This window comes from Salvelinus sp. IW2-2015, linkage group LG31 (assembly GCF_002910315.2).
Source record: "Salvelinus sp. IW2-2015 linkage group LG31, ASM291031v2, whole genome shotgun sequence".
Classification (NCBI taxonomy): Eukaryota; Metazoa; Chordata; class Actinopteri; order Salmoniformes; family Salmonidae; genus Salvelinus; species Salvelinus sp. IW2-2015.
In genome coordinates this window covers 4,545,636-4,564,280 of record NC_036870.1, presented here as the reverse complement: position 1 = coordinate 4,564,280, position 18,645 = coordinate 4,545,636, and the positions used below count along the sequence as shown (strand labels likewise).

The following is an 18,645-nucleotide window of genomic DNA, read 5'->3' as shown; positions in this document are numbered from 1 at the left end:
GATTTAGACCAGGAGAGGTATAATTACAGTAATGTGGACAGGAGTTTTGGCACGGTTACATGTGAATTTGGACCAGGAGAGGTATTGAATAGAGCACTGAGTGAAATGATATGTCAGATTTCTCCATTAGTCAACACATATACATATTAAAAAATGTCTAGCAATTCAAATTTTACCTACCGAACGTTCTGTTGATTTATCTTTTTCCATGTCAGGCTGAATGACCTGTTATGAATGAGGTTTAAATTACAGTAATATGGACAAGAGTTTTGGCACGGTTATATGTGGATTTGTATTTTATTGACTCACTCAGGTGTGGTGGTACACTAATTCATTGTCGACCATGCTCGTTAAAGTTCACATAGACAAATATAATATTTTTCTTTTTTGCAGAGACATCTACTGTCCATGGACTAGTAACTTATTCTGTTCAATTAGTTTCAGCACTAACAGGAAATTTGATTTGTGAAAATTATCATTAGATTTGGCCGCTGAAGTCATACTTCCTAGCTTTTTATTAGTTTAAAATGGTGAGATACGGTATATWTTTTTTTWAATTTAACTAGGCAAGTCAGTTATGAACAAATTCGTATTTACAATGACAGCCTAGGAGCAGTTAACTGCCTTGTTCAGGGGCAGAATGACATATTTTTACCTTGTCAGCTCTGGGACTCGATCCACCAACCTTTGGGTTAGTGGCCCAACGCTCTAACCACTAGGCTACCTGCCACTCCATGTTAATGTCTTAATGGAATGTCCATACATTCAATTTTAGTGTGAAACAAAGCTGTATACAACAGACCTCTAATATTTTGACCCCCATGCTTAATAACTGTCCTACCACACCACCAAAAGGTATCCCTATCTTCCATCATCCCAGTGTCTCCCTCACCGTGCTATCTTTTAACCTACAGTCTAAGGATCCCCCCTGTCTGTCTACCATTTCCCAGATTCTCCTGTAGGACGTTCCAAACCTCTTTCCTCATGGAAACTCTGACTAGGCCACGTGGCTATAAAAGCTACTGACTGGAGCTTGTGCGTTCTGGATGCTGCCTGAGCCCGCTGCCACGGTGGCCTGAGGCAGTGGAGGAGTAGAGGACCAGGGCACATAGTGTAATGTTACTGTAAAGTCACAGCTGAGAGCCAGGGGTAGTAGAGGAGAGAGACCCGAGGGAGAGGAGGGGAGGGAGGTTAAGGTTATAGCTTGAGATTGTGATTCCCTCAACATTTTGGTAAACATTCTCAACCTAAGGAAGGAAACAAAACCACTTTTACAGTTTTGGTTAGGAGATATGATGTGGCTTTTGGATTACCATGATCCAATATTGAATACCAACTGGTTTTATACTGTTCACAGAGAAGTCGGCAGTCAATGCTGCATTTCCAGATATTGATATGGAATGTTATCCGCACGGTAACATTTTTGCTCTCTCTCTCTTTCTCTCTCACTTGCCCTCCTTTTTCATATATATATTTTTAAGCCTTTTCCCGTATTTCAGTATTTCTCCATTGTTCAGGCAATTTGCATGTATAAAATACCTGGTTGGAAAAGTGTTTTCATTGGCGTAATACAGGGTGACTTGCTGAACTAGCCGACTGCACTCAGGAACTGACTAACAGTAATACAGCAGGAGCCCCAGCCCGCACGGGCCAAGAACATCTTGTGGCTTGTGGCCTGGCCCAGCTATGTGGCCATATTCTGGAGGACGTGCATGTCCACCACCCTTCCTCACTGTTTCAGGGCTTGTCTTTTTCTGTGAATATTAATAGGTTTTAAAGGTGGTAGTTAGCATGTTAGTGGACCGGTTGTCCTGTAGTACAGATGTATTGTATTGTGAAACACTCGTTATTGGCACGGTTGTTGATGCTCTGGAACCCTTTAATGGGGCTAACAGCGCTGTTCTGCTAATTGTTTTGTGAATGGTGTGACTGACTTTGTTTCTCTAGCTGTTCAGAGTCATTGTTTTCGTCCGTCCCTTCATTGGCGGTCCTTGCCATTCACACAAGAAATTCCCATCTGGGTTGTTTGCTTTGAACAACACAGAGTTTTRCAGTATGTCTCTATCGAAAGACTCTGTATTGAACATCGTCATAGTAACCAGTTCCACATGCTACTGTCACTTTCATATGGGAGGCTATTTTTAGTGTTGCGTTGAGGGCGGGGAGCCTGAATCATCCGTAAACATACACAGATCAACGGTTAGATTTTTTCAATTAGATCCCTCACATGAAATGTGGCAACAGAATGAAATGTAGTCCATGGCAACAGACGTAAACAGACAACGGTGTGGGCTTGGTGGGGGTAAGCCATCGTGTTTTCTGCTTGTAGTCAGTGGGTCAGCTTGCTTTTGCAGGGTCAAAATGAGCAGCACTGATTCAGAAAGGGGGACCTTGTTCTTGTTACAGCGCTGTAGGATTAAACTCAACATTTACATTTAATAATCAATCCCAGATTTAGATTCATGTAAACTGCTGTCAATCTTTTTAAAATACAATGTTTTTACAGATGTATATTTTCTCTATTCAGCAGATATCTAGAACCTATTGAACCATATGTGGCATATTTCTGCAAATCTATTCAACCTCCGTAATCCATCCACCATGTTGGTCATTAAATGGGCAGGTGATGATATGGTGTGGATGTTTCTGTTGTATTAATGTCTCAGATTTATGTCTGACATCATGACTTGATGTATGTACTGTATGTATCGAGACGTTGGAGCACAACTCGTCCCTGGTTGTTTGAGTTTGGAAAAGGATATCCCATAACCTCCAGATGCAGAGAAGGTTAATGCCAGATCAAATAGACGACTGACGGCCGGGCCAGTGGTCTGAGTTCTGGGAAGGACACATGTGGCAGGGGTTGGGGAGAATAAAGTGAAGGGGTTGGGGAGAATAAAGTGAAGGGGTTGGGGAGAATAAAGTGAAGGGGTTGGGGAGAATAAAGTGAAGGGGCGTTGGGGAGAATAAGTGAAGGGTTGGGGGAGAATAAAGTGAAGGGTTGGGGAGAATAAAGTGAAGGGTTGGGAGAAGTAAGGTGAAGGGGTTGGGGAGATAAATGAAGGGGTTGGGAGAATAAAGTGAAGGGTTGGGAGAGATAAAGTGAAAGGGTTTGGAGAATTAGGTGAAGGGGTTGGGGAGAATAAAGTGAAGGGGTGGGGAGAATAAAGTGAAGGGTGGGGAGAATAAGTGAAGGGGTTGGGAGAATAAAGTGAAGGGTGGGGAGAATAAAGTGAAGGGGTTGGGGAGAATATAGTGAAGGGTGGGGGAATAAAGTGAGGGGTTGGGGAGAATAAAGTGAAGGGGTTGGGGAGAATAAAGTGAAGGGGTTGGGAGAATAAAGTGAAGGGGTGGGGAAAGTGAATGGGGTGGGGAGATAAAGTGAAGGGTGGGGGATAAAGTGAAGGGTGGGGAGAATAGGGAAGGGGTTGGGGAATAAAGTGAAGGGTTGGGAAAAAAGTGAAGGGGTTGGGGAGAATAAAGTGAAGGGGTGGGGAGAATAAAGTGAAGGGTGGGGGAGGAATAAAGTGAAGGGGTTGGGAGAATAAAGTGAAGGGGTTGGGGAGATTAAGTGAAGGGGTTGGGGAGAATAAAGTGAATGGGGTGGGGAGAATAAAGTGAAGGTGGGGGGTAAAGTGAAAGGGTTGGGAATAAAGTGAAGGGAGTTGGGGAGAATAAGTGAAGGGTTGGGAAATAAAGTGAAGGGGTTGGGGAGAAAAAGTGAAGGGGTGGGGAGAATAAAGTGAAGGGGTGGGGAGAATAAAGTGAAGGGGTTGGGGAGAATAAAGTGAAGGGGTTGGGGAGAATAAAGTGAAGGGGTTGGGTAGAATAAAGTGAAGGGGTGGGGGTCCATTTCAGGATGTGGTTATTTCTTCACTTTGTGGTTAATGGCTATTCTTTTTGAAAGGCCAAGCTATACACCTTGCTGCTGACAAAGACTAAGAAGTAGTGTGGGGCTCTGAAGATCATGTTGAAATGAAGCTATGCACCTTGTGTATGCATTAGAAAATGTAATGATGTCAATATGACTTGCACTGAATAGAGTTGTTAAAGATTTCAATCAAATTCAAGCTGAGGCCTAGTATGGTACATTATCCCCACAGAAGCACAGATCTTCCATATTACTGAATGGGAATACTCCAAGGTCTCCCTTGAAAGATCCTGCTCTCCTAGCACATGCTTTGCTAATATCTGAAAGATGGGCTTGGAAATCGTCTGCTGGTGATGTAGTACAAAGATAAAACTTTAGCACAGAAGTGAACCGTTGGAAACTGAATAGCCATTTTGTTCTAGATCCACTATTATGGCAGATCAAGAGGTGATTTAATGTACCTGAATAAAAATGCTCTTGCCAAGTTCCTCATGAAGTCATATCACATTTCACACCCCTGTCTTCAAAGACACATAATAGTGTGTGTCTGTGTGTTTCTATGACACACACGTATGAGAGCTCTACTCCGTCATTTAGCCAACACAGATCGTTTTCCTATTTCTTTATTAATAGCAGTCAATCAGCTGGCCAAACATATTAACTTTATGTCTAGACAACTTGACGGCCCAGATTCAGGGAAGTTTGTACTGTACTCTGTAGCCATAATAAAAGAGCTTCCCTATTATCAAAATTCAAGTGATTTGTCTTCGAAATACCTGAACATGTAATGGAATGCCTCTTTTTAGTTTAATTTATTGGCTGCTTATGTGGGTCTCGGTTTCTCACATTCAGCTCTGTCCCTTGTACATTTATACCATTGGTTGTGATCATGTCAAATTAGTTTGACCTGCACATTGTTTGGACCCCAAAGACTTCTCTCTACCATGRAAACACCTCCGGGACCAGCCAAACACTGCTAGGCACACCCTGTCACTTTTATTGTGCAGGGAAGTAAGGGAGAAGGCTGAGAGGAAGTGGCTGTGTCAGGGCTGGGCCACACAGGGAAGAGCTGCACCGCACCACAATAGATGAAAAAAGCACCACCCCATTTTTTTGGGAGGGAATCTTACAATTCCAGACTGCTTTTCCAGGCCCCAGCTCCTGGCTGTAATGGGAGCGAGCTAATGGTGCAGGGCCAGTGTCCGGTCAAAGGGAATTCCTCTGTATGCTCGTGGGCTTGGCTTCCACCACCAGGCTCCAGGGGTGTTCCCCTCATTTCCTATCTGGCTGCTACCAGGTGGAGCTGTGAGACACATCCTTGGCCTGTGGCTAGATCTGAGTCCAYGAGGAGCTGCTGCCGAGGTGGTTAGAGACTCAGTCCCAAATACCACCTTATTCTCTATAAGGTGCACTACTTTTGACCAGGGCCCATAGCGCTCTGGTCAAAAGTAGTGCACTATTTAGGGATTATGGTGCCATTTGGGATTCAGACAGAGGCTGTTAAATGATCGTGGTGCTGGTTCATTCAGTACTATTAAATGATATATCCTCTGAATTAAAAAAAAAACMATCAAGTAAGGAATTTTCCTCCAAGCTCCTCAATCAGGTGTCTGTGATGAAATGAAAAGAAGTGCCTTGTACTATTGACCCTTTATCCTATCATCGTCATAGGAAAATAATGTTTATTTATATACAGATACTGAAGCAACTATAACACAGATGGTGATTCGGTCTCAAGTAATGAAGGGGCATAGCTTGTTCTAATATGAAGGAGACCGTTTCTTGCTAAAAGCTTTAGGTTATGCAGATGTTACCAGATTGTGAAATATTTCCAGACTCCAGATCTGATAAGGCTTGCCAGAAAAAGCACTGTAAAGGGAGTCAGGTCCTCTTGGTGAGTCTGACAGGGCTGGTTCATGGTGGACTCCTCATTCAAGATGGCTGCCTTTTCCATCCTCTTTTTCAGAGGGGTTGTTTAGTTCCAATTGGTCCCTTCGGTGTTTGGTCACTTCCCTCCCATCAGCCAAAGAACACAGCTGATAAAAGGGGACAGGCTCTCCGACTGTGGGAACACTGAAAGAGTGGCAGTAGGCAGGAAAGGGGGAGAGACAAGTGCATGACAAGTGCATTTGGATCCTTTGTAGAGGGCAAGAAGCTGCATCCTCTKCAAACCAAACAGTCTGAGACTTCTATTCATCGGTGTTAACAAGACTCCATTTATTTTCCTGTTTCAACAAATGACTATATTTTGCACACTGAACGCATCATGACATATTACCTGCTAAAACACCTAGCTATATCTCTCAAATACTATGAACTATACACTTAAAAAAAGAAGTGCTATCTAGAACCTAAAAGGGTTATTTGGCTGTCCCCATAGGAGAACCCTTTGAAGAACCCTTTTTGGTTCCAGGTAGAACATTTTTGGGTTCCATGTAGAACCCTTTCCACAGAGGGTTTAACATGGAACCCAAAAGGGTACTCCTATGGGCACAGCCGAATATCCCTTTTGGAACCCTTTTTTCTAAGAATGTACCGGAGATGCTTTGATGTAGATTGGGAGATATTGACATCTTTCTCCTTTCTTCACAGTTAATGAGATCATCAGGAACGACCTCTCAAGCATCTCTGTCCACAGTCATGCGTAGCACCACTTTCATCATGGACACAGGAGGACTGAAGCAGAAGAAAGGGAAATACCATACTGTACCAATAATTTGTTACAACGTCTGCATGCTTGGACTACAGTATGCAGGAAGCCAAAAAACAACCAAGGGGAACAGAGATTGAGCATCTTGAAGATTAGAATCTAATGTGTGCCTTTCAGAAGATGCCGTTTCAGAAGATTCGCCATTGTATAAAGATTGAAGATGAGAAGAAATGGCTGATCTCTCAGAAAATAAAAACAGGCGTACTATGCAGCACCGCACCTTCCAGCCTCAACCCAAATAAGTATACTTTTTAGTGGACCAAGAATTTTGATTTTTTACTTCTGTCTGCAGATATTGTAAATGATTCAGTGCCTACGTGTACGTTTTGTGTACAGTGCTTCAGATTGTTTTGTGTATCTGGCATTTCAATGAGATGATTTCATCCAAAATAAGTGCCTTTGACTGGAAATAGGAAATGATGAGAATTAAAGGGCGACTGCACTTCCTGATTTGGCCTTGTTTTTCATCAATGCTCATAAAGAAATGCTAGCGGAATCACAACAAACAAGCTAGCTTTGCTATGGAGAGAACAACGTTTGAAGTTGAGGACTTCTCCCCTCCTGACTGACTCGCCTTCTCAAGATGGTCAGCTAATTCACTTCTACAGTTTGTGTGAGCTTGTGTTCAGTCAAGCTGACAGCAGGTAGCTAGCGTAGCTTGGTGATAGGATAGCCGGCTGCAGCTATCTAGCTAATACTTCTCTGTCAAATCAGTTATGGCAAATCAGTTATGGCAAGTGCCAGTGTCTGGAATGTGTTTCATAAGACACTTGTTCTACAACACCTTGCTACGAAAGTAGCTTAGAACTTAGTTTCAGTGTTTCGTCAAGTCATGTAATGCATGTTACCGTGGAAATGGTTTAAACTGAGAGTTGAACGCCTGGTCTTAAGTCAGCTCAGCTGTCCACCAACACAATATTCTATAACTGGCTAGTTTTGTCTCATCTCTCCTTATGTCCACTGTTACATCTTTCCCAGGGGGACAAATCCCCAAACTACTAATATCCCTACAACAGGTGTCACCTAGCCTACATCTTGACATTGCACAAACATAGACCAGCTTGACATTTACCCCCCCCACCAAAAGGGATGAGTTTGTGTTACAGAGACAAAGTATTGTATAATGTAAATATCATATTGATGTGGCTACACTTAGCTAGCAGTTAAAAACAAGTTGTGTAGAGTACAACTTCAGCTGTCTAACCAGAACGGCATTCTATTTGGCCAAATCTAAGGATTTGGCTGTCTAACCACACACTGACATGCAAATATCTGGGCGAGGAGGTCCCTTTAATCTATGTAATGTATTACAGGTTATAGACAAGTGCAGTCAGGGGGCAGGAGGGGTGGAGTGCATGACAGCCCATCCTGGATATGACAGAGTTTGCCTCAGCCCATGGGTCCTGCAGGCAGAGTTCAATAACTACAGGCAGATGTGAGATGCAGGAGAATGGCACTCTTCTCATACCACTTTGTAGGCTAACTGACCAATTCAAAGCTCCATCCAGGAGCCTACAGAGTAATATGAGAAGAGTGCAATTGTTAAACGTATGTAGATATTCGAAACAAAGTGTTTTGGTAACTTTCAAGTTTAACAGTTCTATGTATAATAAACCATACTTCACATAATACTGTAGAAGAAGTGTTCTGATAATGTGCAAATATTGTACCTTCCTGTATGGTGTCCCGTATAAGACAAGAGTTCCCTGACATGTTTCAAGAATACACAGTGTCCCTCCCCCCTATTGATAGTACCATTCAATTCAATAGTAACAAAAGATGACACAAAATAATAGATGTGTCTTGTATAATTTTAATGCTAAGTGCAACGTCTCTCCCAATTCAGACATCAGTATCAACTTGTCTTTCAGTCAGAGGACTCCATTTCAAAAGCGTCTCTTCTGCCCAGCTGTAGAAAAATGAGGAAGAGTTAACGAGTGACATGTATCGAAAGGGTGATATTACTAAACACTTGCGATGTACTGTCTTATTAGTAATCACCTTTTGTCCCTTCCGAGGTGTTTGCCGATGCCTGATGGGCATGGCAGTGTAGATCAGCTCCAGGCCCCTCTCGTCACAGATACTGGTCATGAAGGAGCCCGACTTCGGCTCCGATATGGGACCCAGCTTCTATATCACAAAGGGAGGGAGAAAGACTGTCACTATATAGTCATGGAAGCCAACAGTTATTTCACGGTTGAACATAGCCATAGCCAATCCTGATTCATAGCTAATTCCCAAGGGACACGTGCCAGCATGGCACTGACTGGTTGGCATTACTCACTGGGGCCCAGGAGTAGTCCATTGGCACAGTGGAAGGGGCCACCTCCTTACAACATACAATACATGCATATATACACGGCACTCATTATATTATGAATGGTGATTAGGTGAATTTCAGGACAGATAGTAATTTTGACCATTGACCAGACCAAATGTGACCTCCATTACTCTGAAGCAGGACTGGTGCCTCACCACTGCCTCAGCCTTCTGTAACAGCTCCTAATATGGTATGGGGTTACTCACGAAGCTGCTGAACAACAAATCCACCAGGTTTTGTGTGTAGCCTGTGAATGGAATAACATATCATCACTGAATAATATAGCAAGAAGAATAATTTTCTCTAGTTTGTAAGTAATTTATATGCTAATAGAGGGACTGTAACTACGGAATAGATTCAGGCCGGTGACGCTGATGCCGTTGCTATGCAACCAGCTGTCTACATTGCTGAATGTTTACTGATATGTTTTGCTATTTGCTGCCAGAGCCATAGCTATATTTACAGTACACAAGTGCCATCCTACATTTATTTTTGCTCTAGAGAAGACATGATAAACTTTTATGATAACAGGCATGTTGTTTTGGGTTAGCAGACAAAGCCCCCGAATGCTAGCTAGAGACCTAACTTGCAAATCCGGGTTAGTTATCATATCTTTGTACGAGTTGCAATGAATTGGCTAGCTAGCTAACGTAACATTAGCTATCCAGTGCGAGTTAAAACATTATTGAAAACAAGCTGTCTACATCCTATGGTTAACTAACAAGCTAGTATCCAAGTGCTTGCCCTGTTATTGACCCTAATGCCAATGGGCTACAGTTATCTGTTGTTACCAAGGTAGCTAGCTAACGTGAGCTATGCACATCTTCCTCTGACATGCTACATCACATTACACGTTAGAGTAATGTATTTATCTAGTTACAGTATCATTCCCCTTTCATCTGTGGTATCACAGCTAGCCTGGCTCGCTAGCATGATCAAATAATGTTTTATAATAAGGTGTCATGCCCAGAGTGGGTGAAAACGTGCTTTGGTGATGAAATTTCACTTCCTTACGTTATAAAATAAATTTTACCAAGACAAATGTGATTACTTATGTTCGTTCCGTTGGGTCTTTCTCTAACATGAGTAACCTAATACATCCAATAATAAGCACTGAGCTCTGTTGACATAGCGGTGAATTAAATATAAAAAGCTTTGAAAATAAAACGCTTGGTATATGCTCAGTGACATTTCACAGAGATAAGTTTGTTTTTGTGAGAAATGTTATTTTAAAATAGGAATTTCGAATTAATATGAAAAGCGTACACTAAAATATGAAAATACTACATGCCATATCTCAAAATCAATATCCATCTTACCTGTTTTATGTCCTGCGGATTCGAGAAAATATATGATTTCAACAGGAAAGTGAGGTAGCCAGTAGCCTTAATTCTTGCACAGAATCCAGCCTAGATGACAATGCAATTTTCCAAACTTTTTACCAATTTTTTTCTCTGGCCTCCATTGATTTAGTCATCCTAATTTTGGCCATCCTACAAGGGTAAAAACACCAATAACTTTTGAACGGATTATGATAGTCAAATATGGCATTTTTCACACCCTATGTCTAACCAAAAGTAGATACTAGATAGCTAGTACCTCTTATCTATTTAGCTAACATACTCACCAACACCAGTCGTTTGACGGTTGACAYGCAGCAGAATTGACTGTGTCGGGTACAATCTATTCCTGGCCATCTGGCAATATTGTTGAAATGCATTGGGAGTTTGCGGCAACTTTATGGTAGACTATTTTCACTCCTGTTTGCTGAGCGAACCGTGCGTGTGTTGTATCCATATGCAGACTTGACATCAAAATGTCCACATGGTACGACAACGTGTTGTCTCTAGGCAATTGGGCATCATCTGCAAAAGTGGCCATGTAAYTAATCCATACCCAACCACCTAGTAAATCGTGACGAACGCACTTACAAAACTCTGTTTTGGACGAGACTGACTTTATAATAAAAAAAAWTCTATTTACACTTTGCAGTCAATTTTGACACTAGAATGAATTTGACTCATATCGATGCCACATAGGCCGTTTAAAACCAGTGAAGTTGGTTCCAAGGGGCAGTTGACCTTTAAGCACTTGTTCACACTCACCAATGATAGCATTTTAGAGAGCATGTTCAATTTTGCTTTTGATCTGTTTAGTACAGCTTTGTATATTTGTGACTTGAGCCATCTCTTCAAGTCACCCAAGGACTGAGAAATGGCATCAACATTGAGTCCTTGAGTACAGGGAGTTAAAAGCACATGCCTTATAAAAGACAAAGACCTCAATCTGTTCAGGTGTATATTTATTTTAAGGAAATACAACTAGGGCAATGTGTTGGCTATGTTGTCGAGAGGATTTTGAAGATATTCAAGGCTAGTGCCTTTTGGAAAGCCAAAATGTAATCTCAAGTACCAGTGCTGCCTCTGTCCTGTTGGGACAATGCAATGTTTGCATTTCATATGCTTGATTAGCCAATAGGCAGCTTGTGATAATAACTCTGTTGCTTACTGGCCAATGCTTGATTTGCTTCTGCTTCATATGGTTGCCATATGCTAACAAAAATGAATTTCCTTTACATAGTTATTACATAGTTGTGTAGTTCTTATCTACAAGATACTGAGGGAAAGAATGATGCCTGAAAAAATATGTGAATGGGATAGAGCATATATAGCAGGTTTTCGCCACACTAATCATGCCATCCCTGAAATTCAGTTTTTTTTTGTTTCGCTTGTACAAACAGTGGGGAAATCTGGTAAAACGTACATTAGCAATCATTCTTTCATTCACATGAAAAGAAGAAATCATCTCACTTTGGTTAAATTGTCAATTAGAAAATAATTCCTGGATACCTATGCAATATGCTGGTATAGCGTTTGTTTCTCAAATAATGTATGCATTTTAAGACTGTAATAGAAAAAGGTGTCTCTTATGTAAATTTATTATTTCCTTTAATCCAAAGAATTGGTAACAATGGTGAAAAGCAATATTCTCACGTAGGAGATCAAAAACTTTTACATTTTTCTACAAGTATGTATTTATTTTTACAGCATGTACTTTGTTTATTCCAGTGTTTCATGTAGCTCCTCATATTACTAAATGGTTAACTATATAATACACTATAAAATATAGTATTCTAAGATTCAGTTTGTAGAATGCACAATAGCTAGACTGAATACACGCTAAATAATCAGATTTTTGCTTCATTGTATCATTAGCTCGCACAAGTTCCCTTATTATAACTGCATTTTTTTTCTGCTCTTTTATATTAAGTCTTAATCCGTGAATTTAAAGGAAATTAACGAAGCCATGTTTACTGAAAAGTTGACTATTATATTGTTCAGATATGCAGATTAATTGTTCAAAGTTTTTTTTTGTGGGCTCCAATTCTGCTTCATGTACTGTATGTATTGTCAATTATAAACACCTTCTTTTGAATGCTACAGTTGTCTCAATTATTTATATTGAATATTACATTCATGTAGTTTAGATTTTAGAGAGTTATATTCAGTTAATTAATAATACACTCAGTTAAATTTAATAATACATTATATAGATATACACACAGACAGACATATACACCACCATTCAAAAGTTTGGGGTCACTTAGAAATGTTCTTGTTTTTGAAAGAAAAGCAATTTTTTTTGCCCATAAAAATAACATAAAATGTATCAGAAATACAGTGTAGACATTGTTCATGTTATGAATGACTATTGTAGCTGGAAACGGCAGATTTTTTATGGAATATCAACATAGGCATAAAGAGGACCATTATCAGCAACCATCACTCTTGTGTTCCATTATCAGCAACCATCACTCCTGTGTTCCAATGGCACGTTGTGTTAGCTAATCCAAGTTTATAATTTTAAAAGACTAATTGATCATCAGAAAACCCTTTTGCAATTATGTTATCACAGCTGAAAACTGTTGTCCTGATTAAAAAAGCAATAAAACTGGCCTTCTTTAGACTAGTTGAGTATCTGGAGCATCAGCATTTGTGGGTTCGATTACAGGCTCAAAATGGCCAGAAACAAAGACCTTTCTACTGAAACGTGTCAGTCTGTTCTTGTTCTGAGAAATGAAGGCTATTCCAGTCGAGAGATTGCCAAGAAACTGAAGATCTCGTACAACGCTGTGTACTACTCCCTTCACAGAACAGCGTAAACAGGCTCTAACCAGAATAGAAAGAGTGGGAGGCCCGGTGCACAACTGAGCAAGAGAACAAGTACATTACAGTGTCCAGTTTGAGAAACAGGTCCTCAACTCACAAGTCCTCAACTGGCAGCTATTGTATTATCTCTGGCTACTGTAAGATGTTAGGAAATAAACAGAAGAATAAACAGATGTTGAATGAGACTGAAAGTCCAATGTCTCCTATGTGAAAAGGTGTTAGTATGGTGTATACTGACATCCAGTGGCCAGCTTCTCTCTGTCAGGCATGACTCGTTACTGGTGCAGACCTGGGTTCAAATACCTCAATTACTTTCAAATACATTCAAAGTAAGTATTCAGAATTATTTCATTTGAAATGACAAGTAGTTGAATATTTGTATGTATTTTGAAATACAARCGGGAAGTATTTGAAAAACTCAAGTACACCGACTCAAATACACCCCAATGCATTTTAACCCAGGTATTTGAACATACTGTCAAATATAATTTGTCAGTCTACTTAGTTTTTACAAATAGCCATTCAAATAAAAGTAGTTGTTTTGGGCTGTGTGTTTGAAAATACTCAAAGTATTTTAAGTATGAGATACTCAAATACACAGATATTTGAACCCAGGCCTTGTCTGGTGTATTAGGGAACGTTGACTTTACATTTCAATCGAGCTATACTGCTGATCTTCTAAGACCGCCTTTCCTCTCAGTATTTGGTATTCAGACTTATCTTTTTCAGACATGTAAGGCACTCTGCAGGTGTAGCTATCATGCGTGCTCTGAATAAACTGAATGCAACCGCTGACAACCCTCCCACTTGCTGGCCAGCAGATGTAGAATTTTGATTGAATAGCATTTGTAATTTCAAATTAAACCATCCCTTTAAATATGCTGTACCTTTTAGTTATAATTTTATCAACAGACTCACTAGATATAGAGAGAACGGGTCCAATATAGGCTATGCACAGCCTACTCGTCTCTGTTTCAGCACCAATTGGTAGATTTAAAAAATACTCTGATCTTGTAGATTTAGGTTTAGGAAAGTATTGATGAATCATAAAAAACAGGTTTGGAGGGCCTTTATGCACGAAAGAAAGAAAACAGTGGTTTGATTCATTCAGAAAATTGACACGTTTTTCAACCCATGGCAATGAAGGAAGATTAGTGTACATAGAATTCAGTGGTGGTCAGTGCTGTTTTAGATCAAATCAAATCAAATGTTATTAGTCACATGCGCCGAATACAACAGGTGTAGACCTTACAATGAAATGCTTACTTACGAGACCCTAACCAACAATGCAGTTAAAAAAAATAAAAAATAAAAATACAGATAAGAATAAGAAATAAAAGTAACAAGTAATTAAAGAGCAGCAGTAAAATAACAATAGTCAATGTACTGGGGCACCGGTTAGTTGAGGTAATATGTACATGTGGTTAGAGTTATTAAAGTGACTATGTATAGATAACAGAGTASCAGCGGTGTAAAAGAGGGGGAGGGGCAATGCAAATAGTCTGGGTAGCCATTTGATTAGATGTTAAGGAGTCTTATGGCTTGGGGGTAGAAGCTGTTTAGAAGCGTCTTGGACCTAGACTTGGCGCTCCGGTACAGTCTATGATTTTTAGGGCCTTCCTCTGACACCGCCTGGTATAGAGATCCTAGATGGCATGGAGCTTGGCCCCAGTGATGTACTGATGTAGTGCCTTGCAGTCGTAGGCCGAGCAGTTGCCATACCAGGCAGTGATGCAACCAGTCAGGATGCTCTCGGTGGTGCCGCTGTAGAACCTTTTGAGGATCTGGGGACCCATGACAAATCTTTTCAGTCTCCTGAGGAGGAATAGGTTTTGTTGTGCCCTCTTCACGACTGTCTTGGTGTGATTGGACCATGTTAATTTGTTGGTGATTGAACTTGAAACTCACGACCCGCTCCACCACAGCCCCGTCGATGAGAATAGGGGGGTGCTCGGTCCTCTTTTTCCTGAAGTCCACAATGGTCTCCTTTGTCTTGATCACGTTGAGGGAGAGGTTGTTGTCCTGGCACCACATGGTCAGGTCTCTGACCTCCTCCCTATAGGCTGTCTCATCGTTGTCGGTGATCAGGCCTACCACTGTGTCATCGGCAAACTTAATGATGGTGTTGGAGTCATGCCTGGCCGTGCAGTCATGAGTGAACAGGGAGTACAGGAGGGGACTGAGCACGCACCCCTAAGGGGCCCCTGTGTTGAGGATCAGCGTGGCGGATGTGTTGTTACCTACCCTTACCACCTGGGGGCGGCCAGTCAAGAAATCCAGGATCCAGTTGCAGAGAGAGGTGTTTAGTCCCAGAGTCCTTAGCTTAGTGATGAGCTTCGTGGGCACTATGGTGTTGAATGATGAGCTGTAGTCAATGAATAGCATTCTCACATAGGTGTTCCTTTTGTCCAGGTGGGAAAGGGCAGTGTGGAGTGCAATCGAGATTGCATCATCTGTGGATCTGTTGGGGCGGTATGCACATTGGAGTGGGTCTAGGGTTTCTGGGATAATGGTGTAGATGTGAGCCATGACCAGCCTTTCAAAGCACTTCATGTCTGACTACGGGTCGGTAGTCATTTAGGCAGGTTACCTTAGTGTTCTTGGGCACAGGCACTAAGATTACTAGGATGTGGTCTGCTTAAAACATGTAGGTATTACAGACTCGGACAGGGAGAGGCTGAAAATGCCAGTGAAGACACTTGTCAGTTGGTCAGCGCATGCTCGCAGTACACATCCTAGTAATCCGTCTGGCCCTGCAGCCTTGTGAATGTTGACATGTTTAAAGGTCTTACATCGGCTGCGGAGAGCGTGATCACACAGTCTTCCAGAACAGCTGGTGCTCTCATGCATGTTTCAGTGCCAATTGCCTCAAAGTGGGCATATAAGTAGTTTAGCTCATTTGGTAGGRTTGTGTCACTTGGCAGCTCTCGGCTGTGCTTCCCTTTGTAGTCTGTAATGGTTTGCAAGCCCTGCCACATCCGACGAGCGTCAGAGGCGGTGTAGTACGAATCAATCTTAGTTCTGTATTGACGCTTTGCCTGTTTGATGGTTCGTCGGAGGGCATAGCGGGATTTCTTATAAGTTTCCGGGTTAGAGTCCCGCTCCTTGAAAGCGGCAGCTCTAGCTTTTAGCTCAGTGAGGATCTTGTCTGTAATCCATGGCCTCTGGTTGGGGTACGTACGTATGCTCACTGTGGGGACGACATCATCGATGCACTTATTTATAAAGCCAGTGACTGATGTGGTGTACTCCTCAATGCCATCGGAGGAATCCCGGAACATATTCCAGTCTGTGCTAGAAAAACAGTCCTATAGCTTAGCATCTGCTTCATCTGACCACTTTTTCACTGGTGCTTCCTGCTTTAATTTTTGCTTGTAAGCAGGAATCAGGAGGGTGAGGGAGAGCTTTGTTTGCGTCTCTGTGTGTTGTAAAGGTGGTCCAGAGTTTTCTGGCCGCCTCCGGGTGGGCGTTTTCTTGTTTGCTTATGGCGGAATACAGCTCATTCAATGCTGTCTTAGTGCCAGCCTGACTGTGGTTGAACGTAAACAGCTACAAAGAATACAGATGAAAACTCTCCAGGTAGATAGTGTGGTCTACAGCTTATCATGAGATACTCTACCTCAGGTGAGCAATAGCTTGAGACTTCCTTAGATATCGTGCACCAGCTGTTATTTACAAAAATACATAACCTGCCGCCCCTTGTCTTACCAGACGCTGCTGTTCTATCCTGCCGGTACAGCGTATAACCAGCGACGTTGTTGCCGGTGATATCTGGTGAGGACCCGCCTTACAACAGGCCTACAAGCCCTCAGTCCAGCCTATTGCGGACACTCTGAGCACTGATGGAGGGATTGTGCATTCCTGGTGTAACTCGGGCAGTTGTTGTTGCCATCCTTTACCTGTTCCGCAAGTGGGATGTTCGGATGTACCGATCCTGTGCAGGTGTTGTTACATGTGGTCTACCACTCACATATTGTACTGTAAATTGTGTGTACAAGGAAAATCCACAGCAACAATGTGATGCATAAATCATTATACATTTATAATTGGAATGAAATGTTGGGATTAACACAACTTTATTAATTTGTGTAGACCAGCAGTTACCAACCTTCTCTGTTCCGAGGACCACCAAATCACAGTCAAAAGCTTGAGGACCACATCTTCTTAGTCAAATTTAGTCCATTTTAGCAGTGAATGTAACAAATTAAAGAACYAGTATTTTTATTATTACAAAGTAATGTACAATTGCTGATAATACCTTTATTTTTGGAAGCTAAAACTTTTTTTCTTAAACACACTGGTGTGTAAATCACATTTTCTGATATTTTAAGAAATGAGTGTATGCAGAAAAATCCGTGATTGYTACATACATTTTTGGACTTTAAAATATGTTATATACCCATTGATTCTTAAAGAATATAACTCAAACTCTCGTTCCCTATCAGAACCCAAAATATAAGCTTAATTATCCCRGTAGCTCTGACTATACATTTGAGAGTGGTTACATTTCTCCAACTCCATCCCTCAGCTATTTACCAAYACAGTGGTGGGTWGAACCTCTGAGTTGAACTGCAGATTGCCCCTTTAATGTTATCGGGGTATTTTATTCATCTGAACAGAAAGTCTGCTAAGCTACAGAATGAAAGTGACAGATGACTGACCTATTCTGTCAAGACRTCTAACATAACCTGAAGACATGGAGTTCGTAGCCCAGCAATTTGATAATCTGACAAATGACAATAATTTGACAATTATCAGCACAAGAAAAACCCACACCCAGGTTGCCTATGGAGCCCTTTTCCAACCGTTGATATTGTTGGAGTTCCAGTGATCWCAAAACGTCTGTGGATCTCCATTACAGCAAAGAGAACATTGGACATCCTCAATTTAAATCTCGCCATCTTCCTCGCGATGCAACACAGTCTTTCATAGACTTCCTCTTCCACTCATTTAGAACTAGGGCATTTATGTTTGGCTATTTGCTTATAGGGGGACCCATGATTTTGTGTTTTATCTGCATGGAGCGCTGTGGCAGTGACATGCCCCACAACCTACCCATCGCTGAAAATGTACAGGTTTACAGAGGTGTGCAATGTGGCAGTGTGGGTTACAGTATAGCCAACTGCTCTGGCAAAGAGTTTCTTAGAAATTGATGAGAATGGATGGACTGTATGTGGGATTGTGAATTTCCTTGTTATAGTGATGTGGTGGTGCAACATMAGTATTATATTTGCTGTAAAGAAATCAGGGCCAGGGAAAGATGAGACGCTCCCATCCAAAAAGTGTGCCCATAGAACTGTCCACATAACTAATATGGTTGTACATGTGTTACAACCCTACAACTATTTTACTGGCCTTAAAGAAAAATGATACAGAAAACCTTTTAAAACAGTTTAGTTGTTCCTACGCGTGTGCTCATGCTATCTGCTGCCAGCCTAGTACATCCAATACGGTACCTGTGTACTCAAGGAATACGGTATGCCTGTTTCAAAATAAAACGTTTAATAGTATAGGTGGCAATAGCCTTTTGATGTTAACTAGAAAATGTCAAGAACCGAGATGGTTTTTCTTTTAG

At 41.4% G+C, this 18,645-nt stretch overlaps 1 protein-coding gene across 2 annotated transcripts in view; it reads left to right on the top strand.

The window, feature by feature from the left end:
- The window catches only part of LOC111956111 (nuclear factor of activated T-cells, cytoplasmic 1-like), an 86,998-nt gene extending 74,657 nt beyond the window's left edge, over nucleotides 1–12,341 (top strand). For both annotated transcript variants that reach the window (XM_070436348.1, XM_070436349.1), the window contains exon 11: nucleotides 6,464–12,341. In XM_070436348.1, the coding sequence (XP_070292449.1) occupies nucleotides 6,464–6,519 (56 nt within the window). In that variant the 3' untranslated portion in view covers nucleotides 6,520–12,341. The remainder of the gene's footprint in view (nucleotides 1–6,463) is intronic.
- Nucleotides 12,342–18,645: the final 6,304 nt, after the last annotated feature.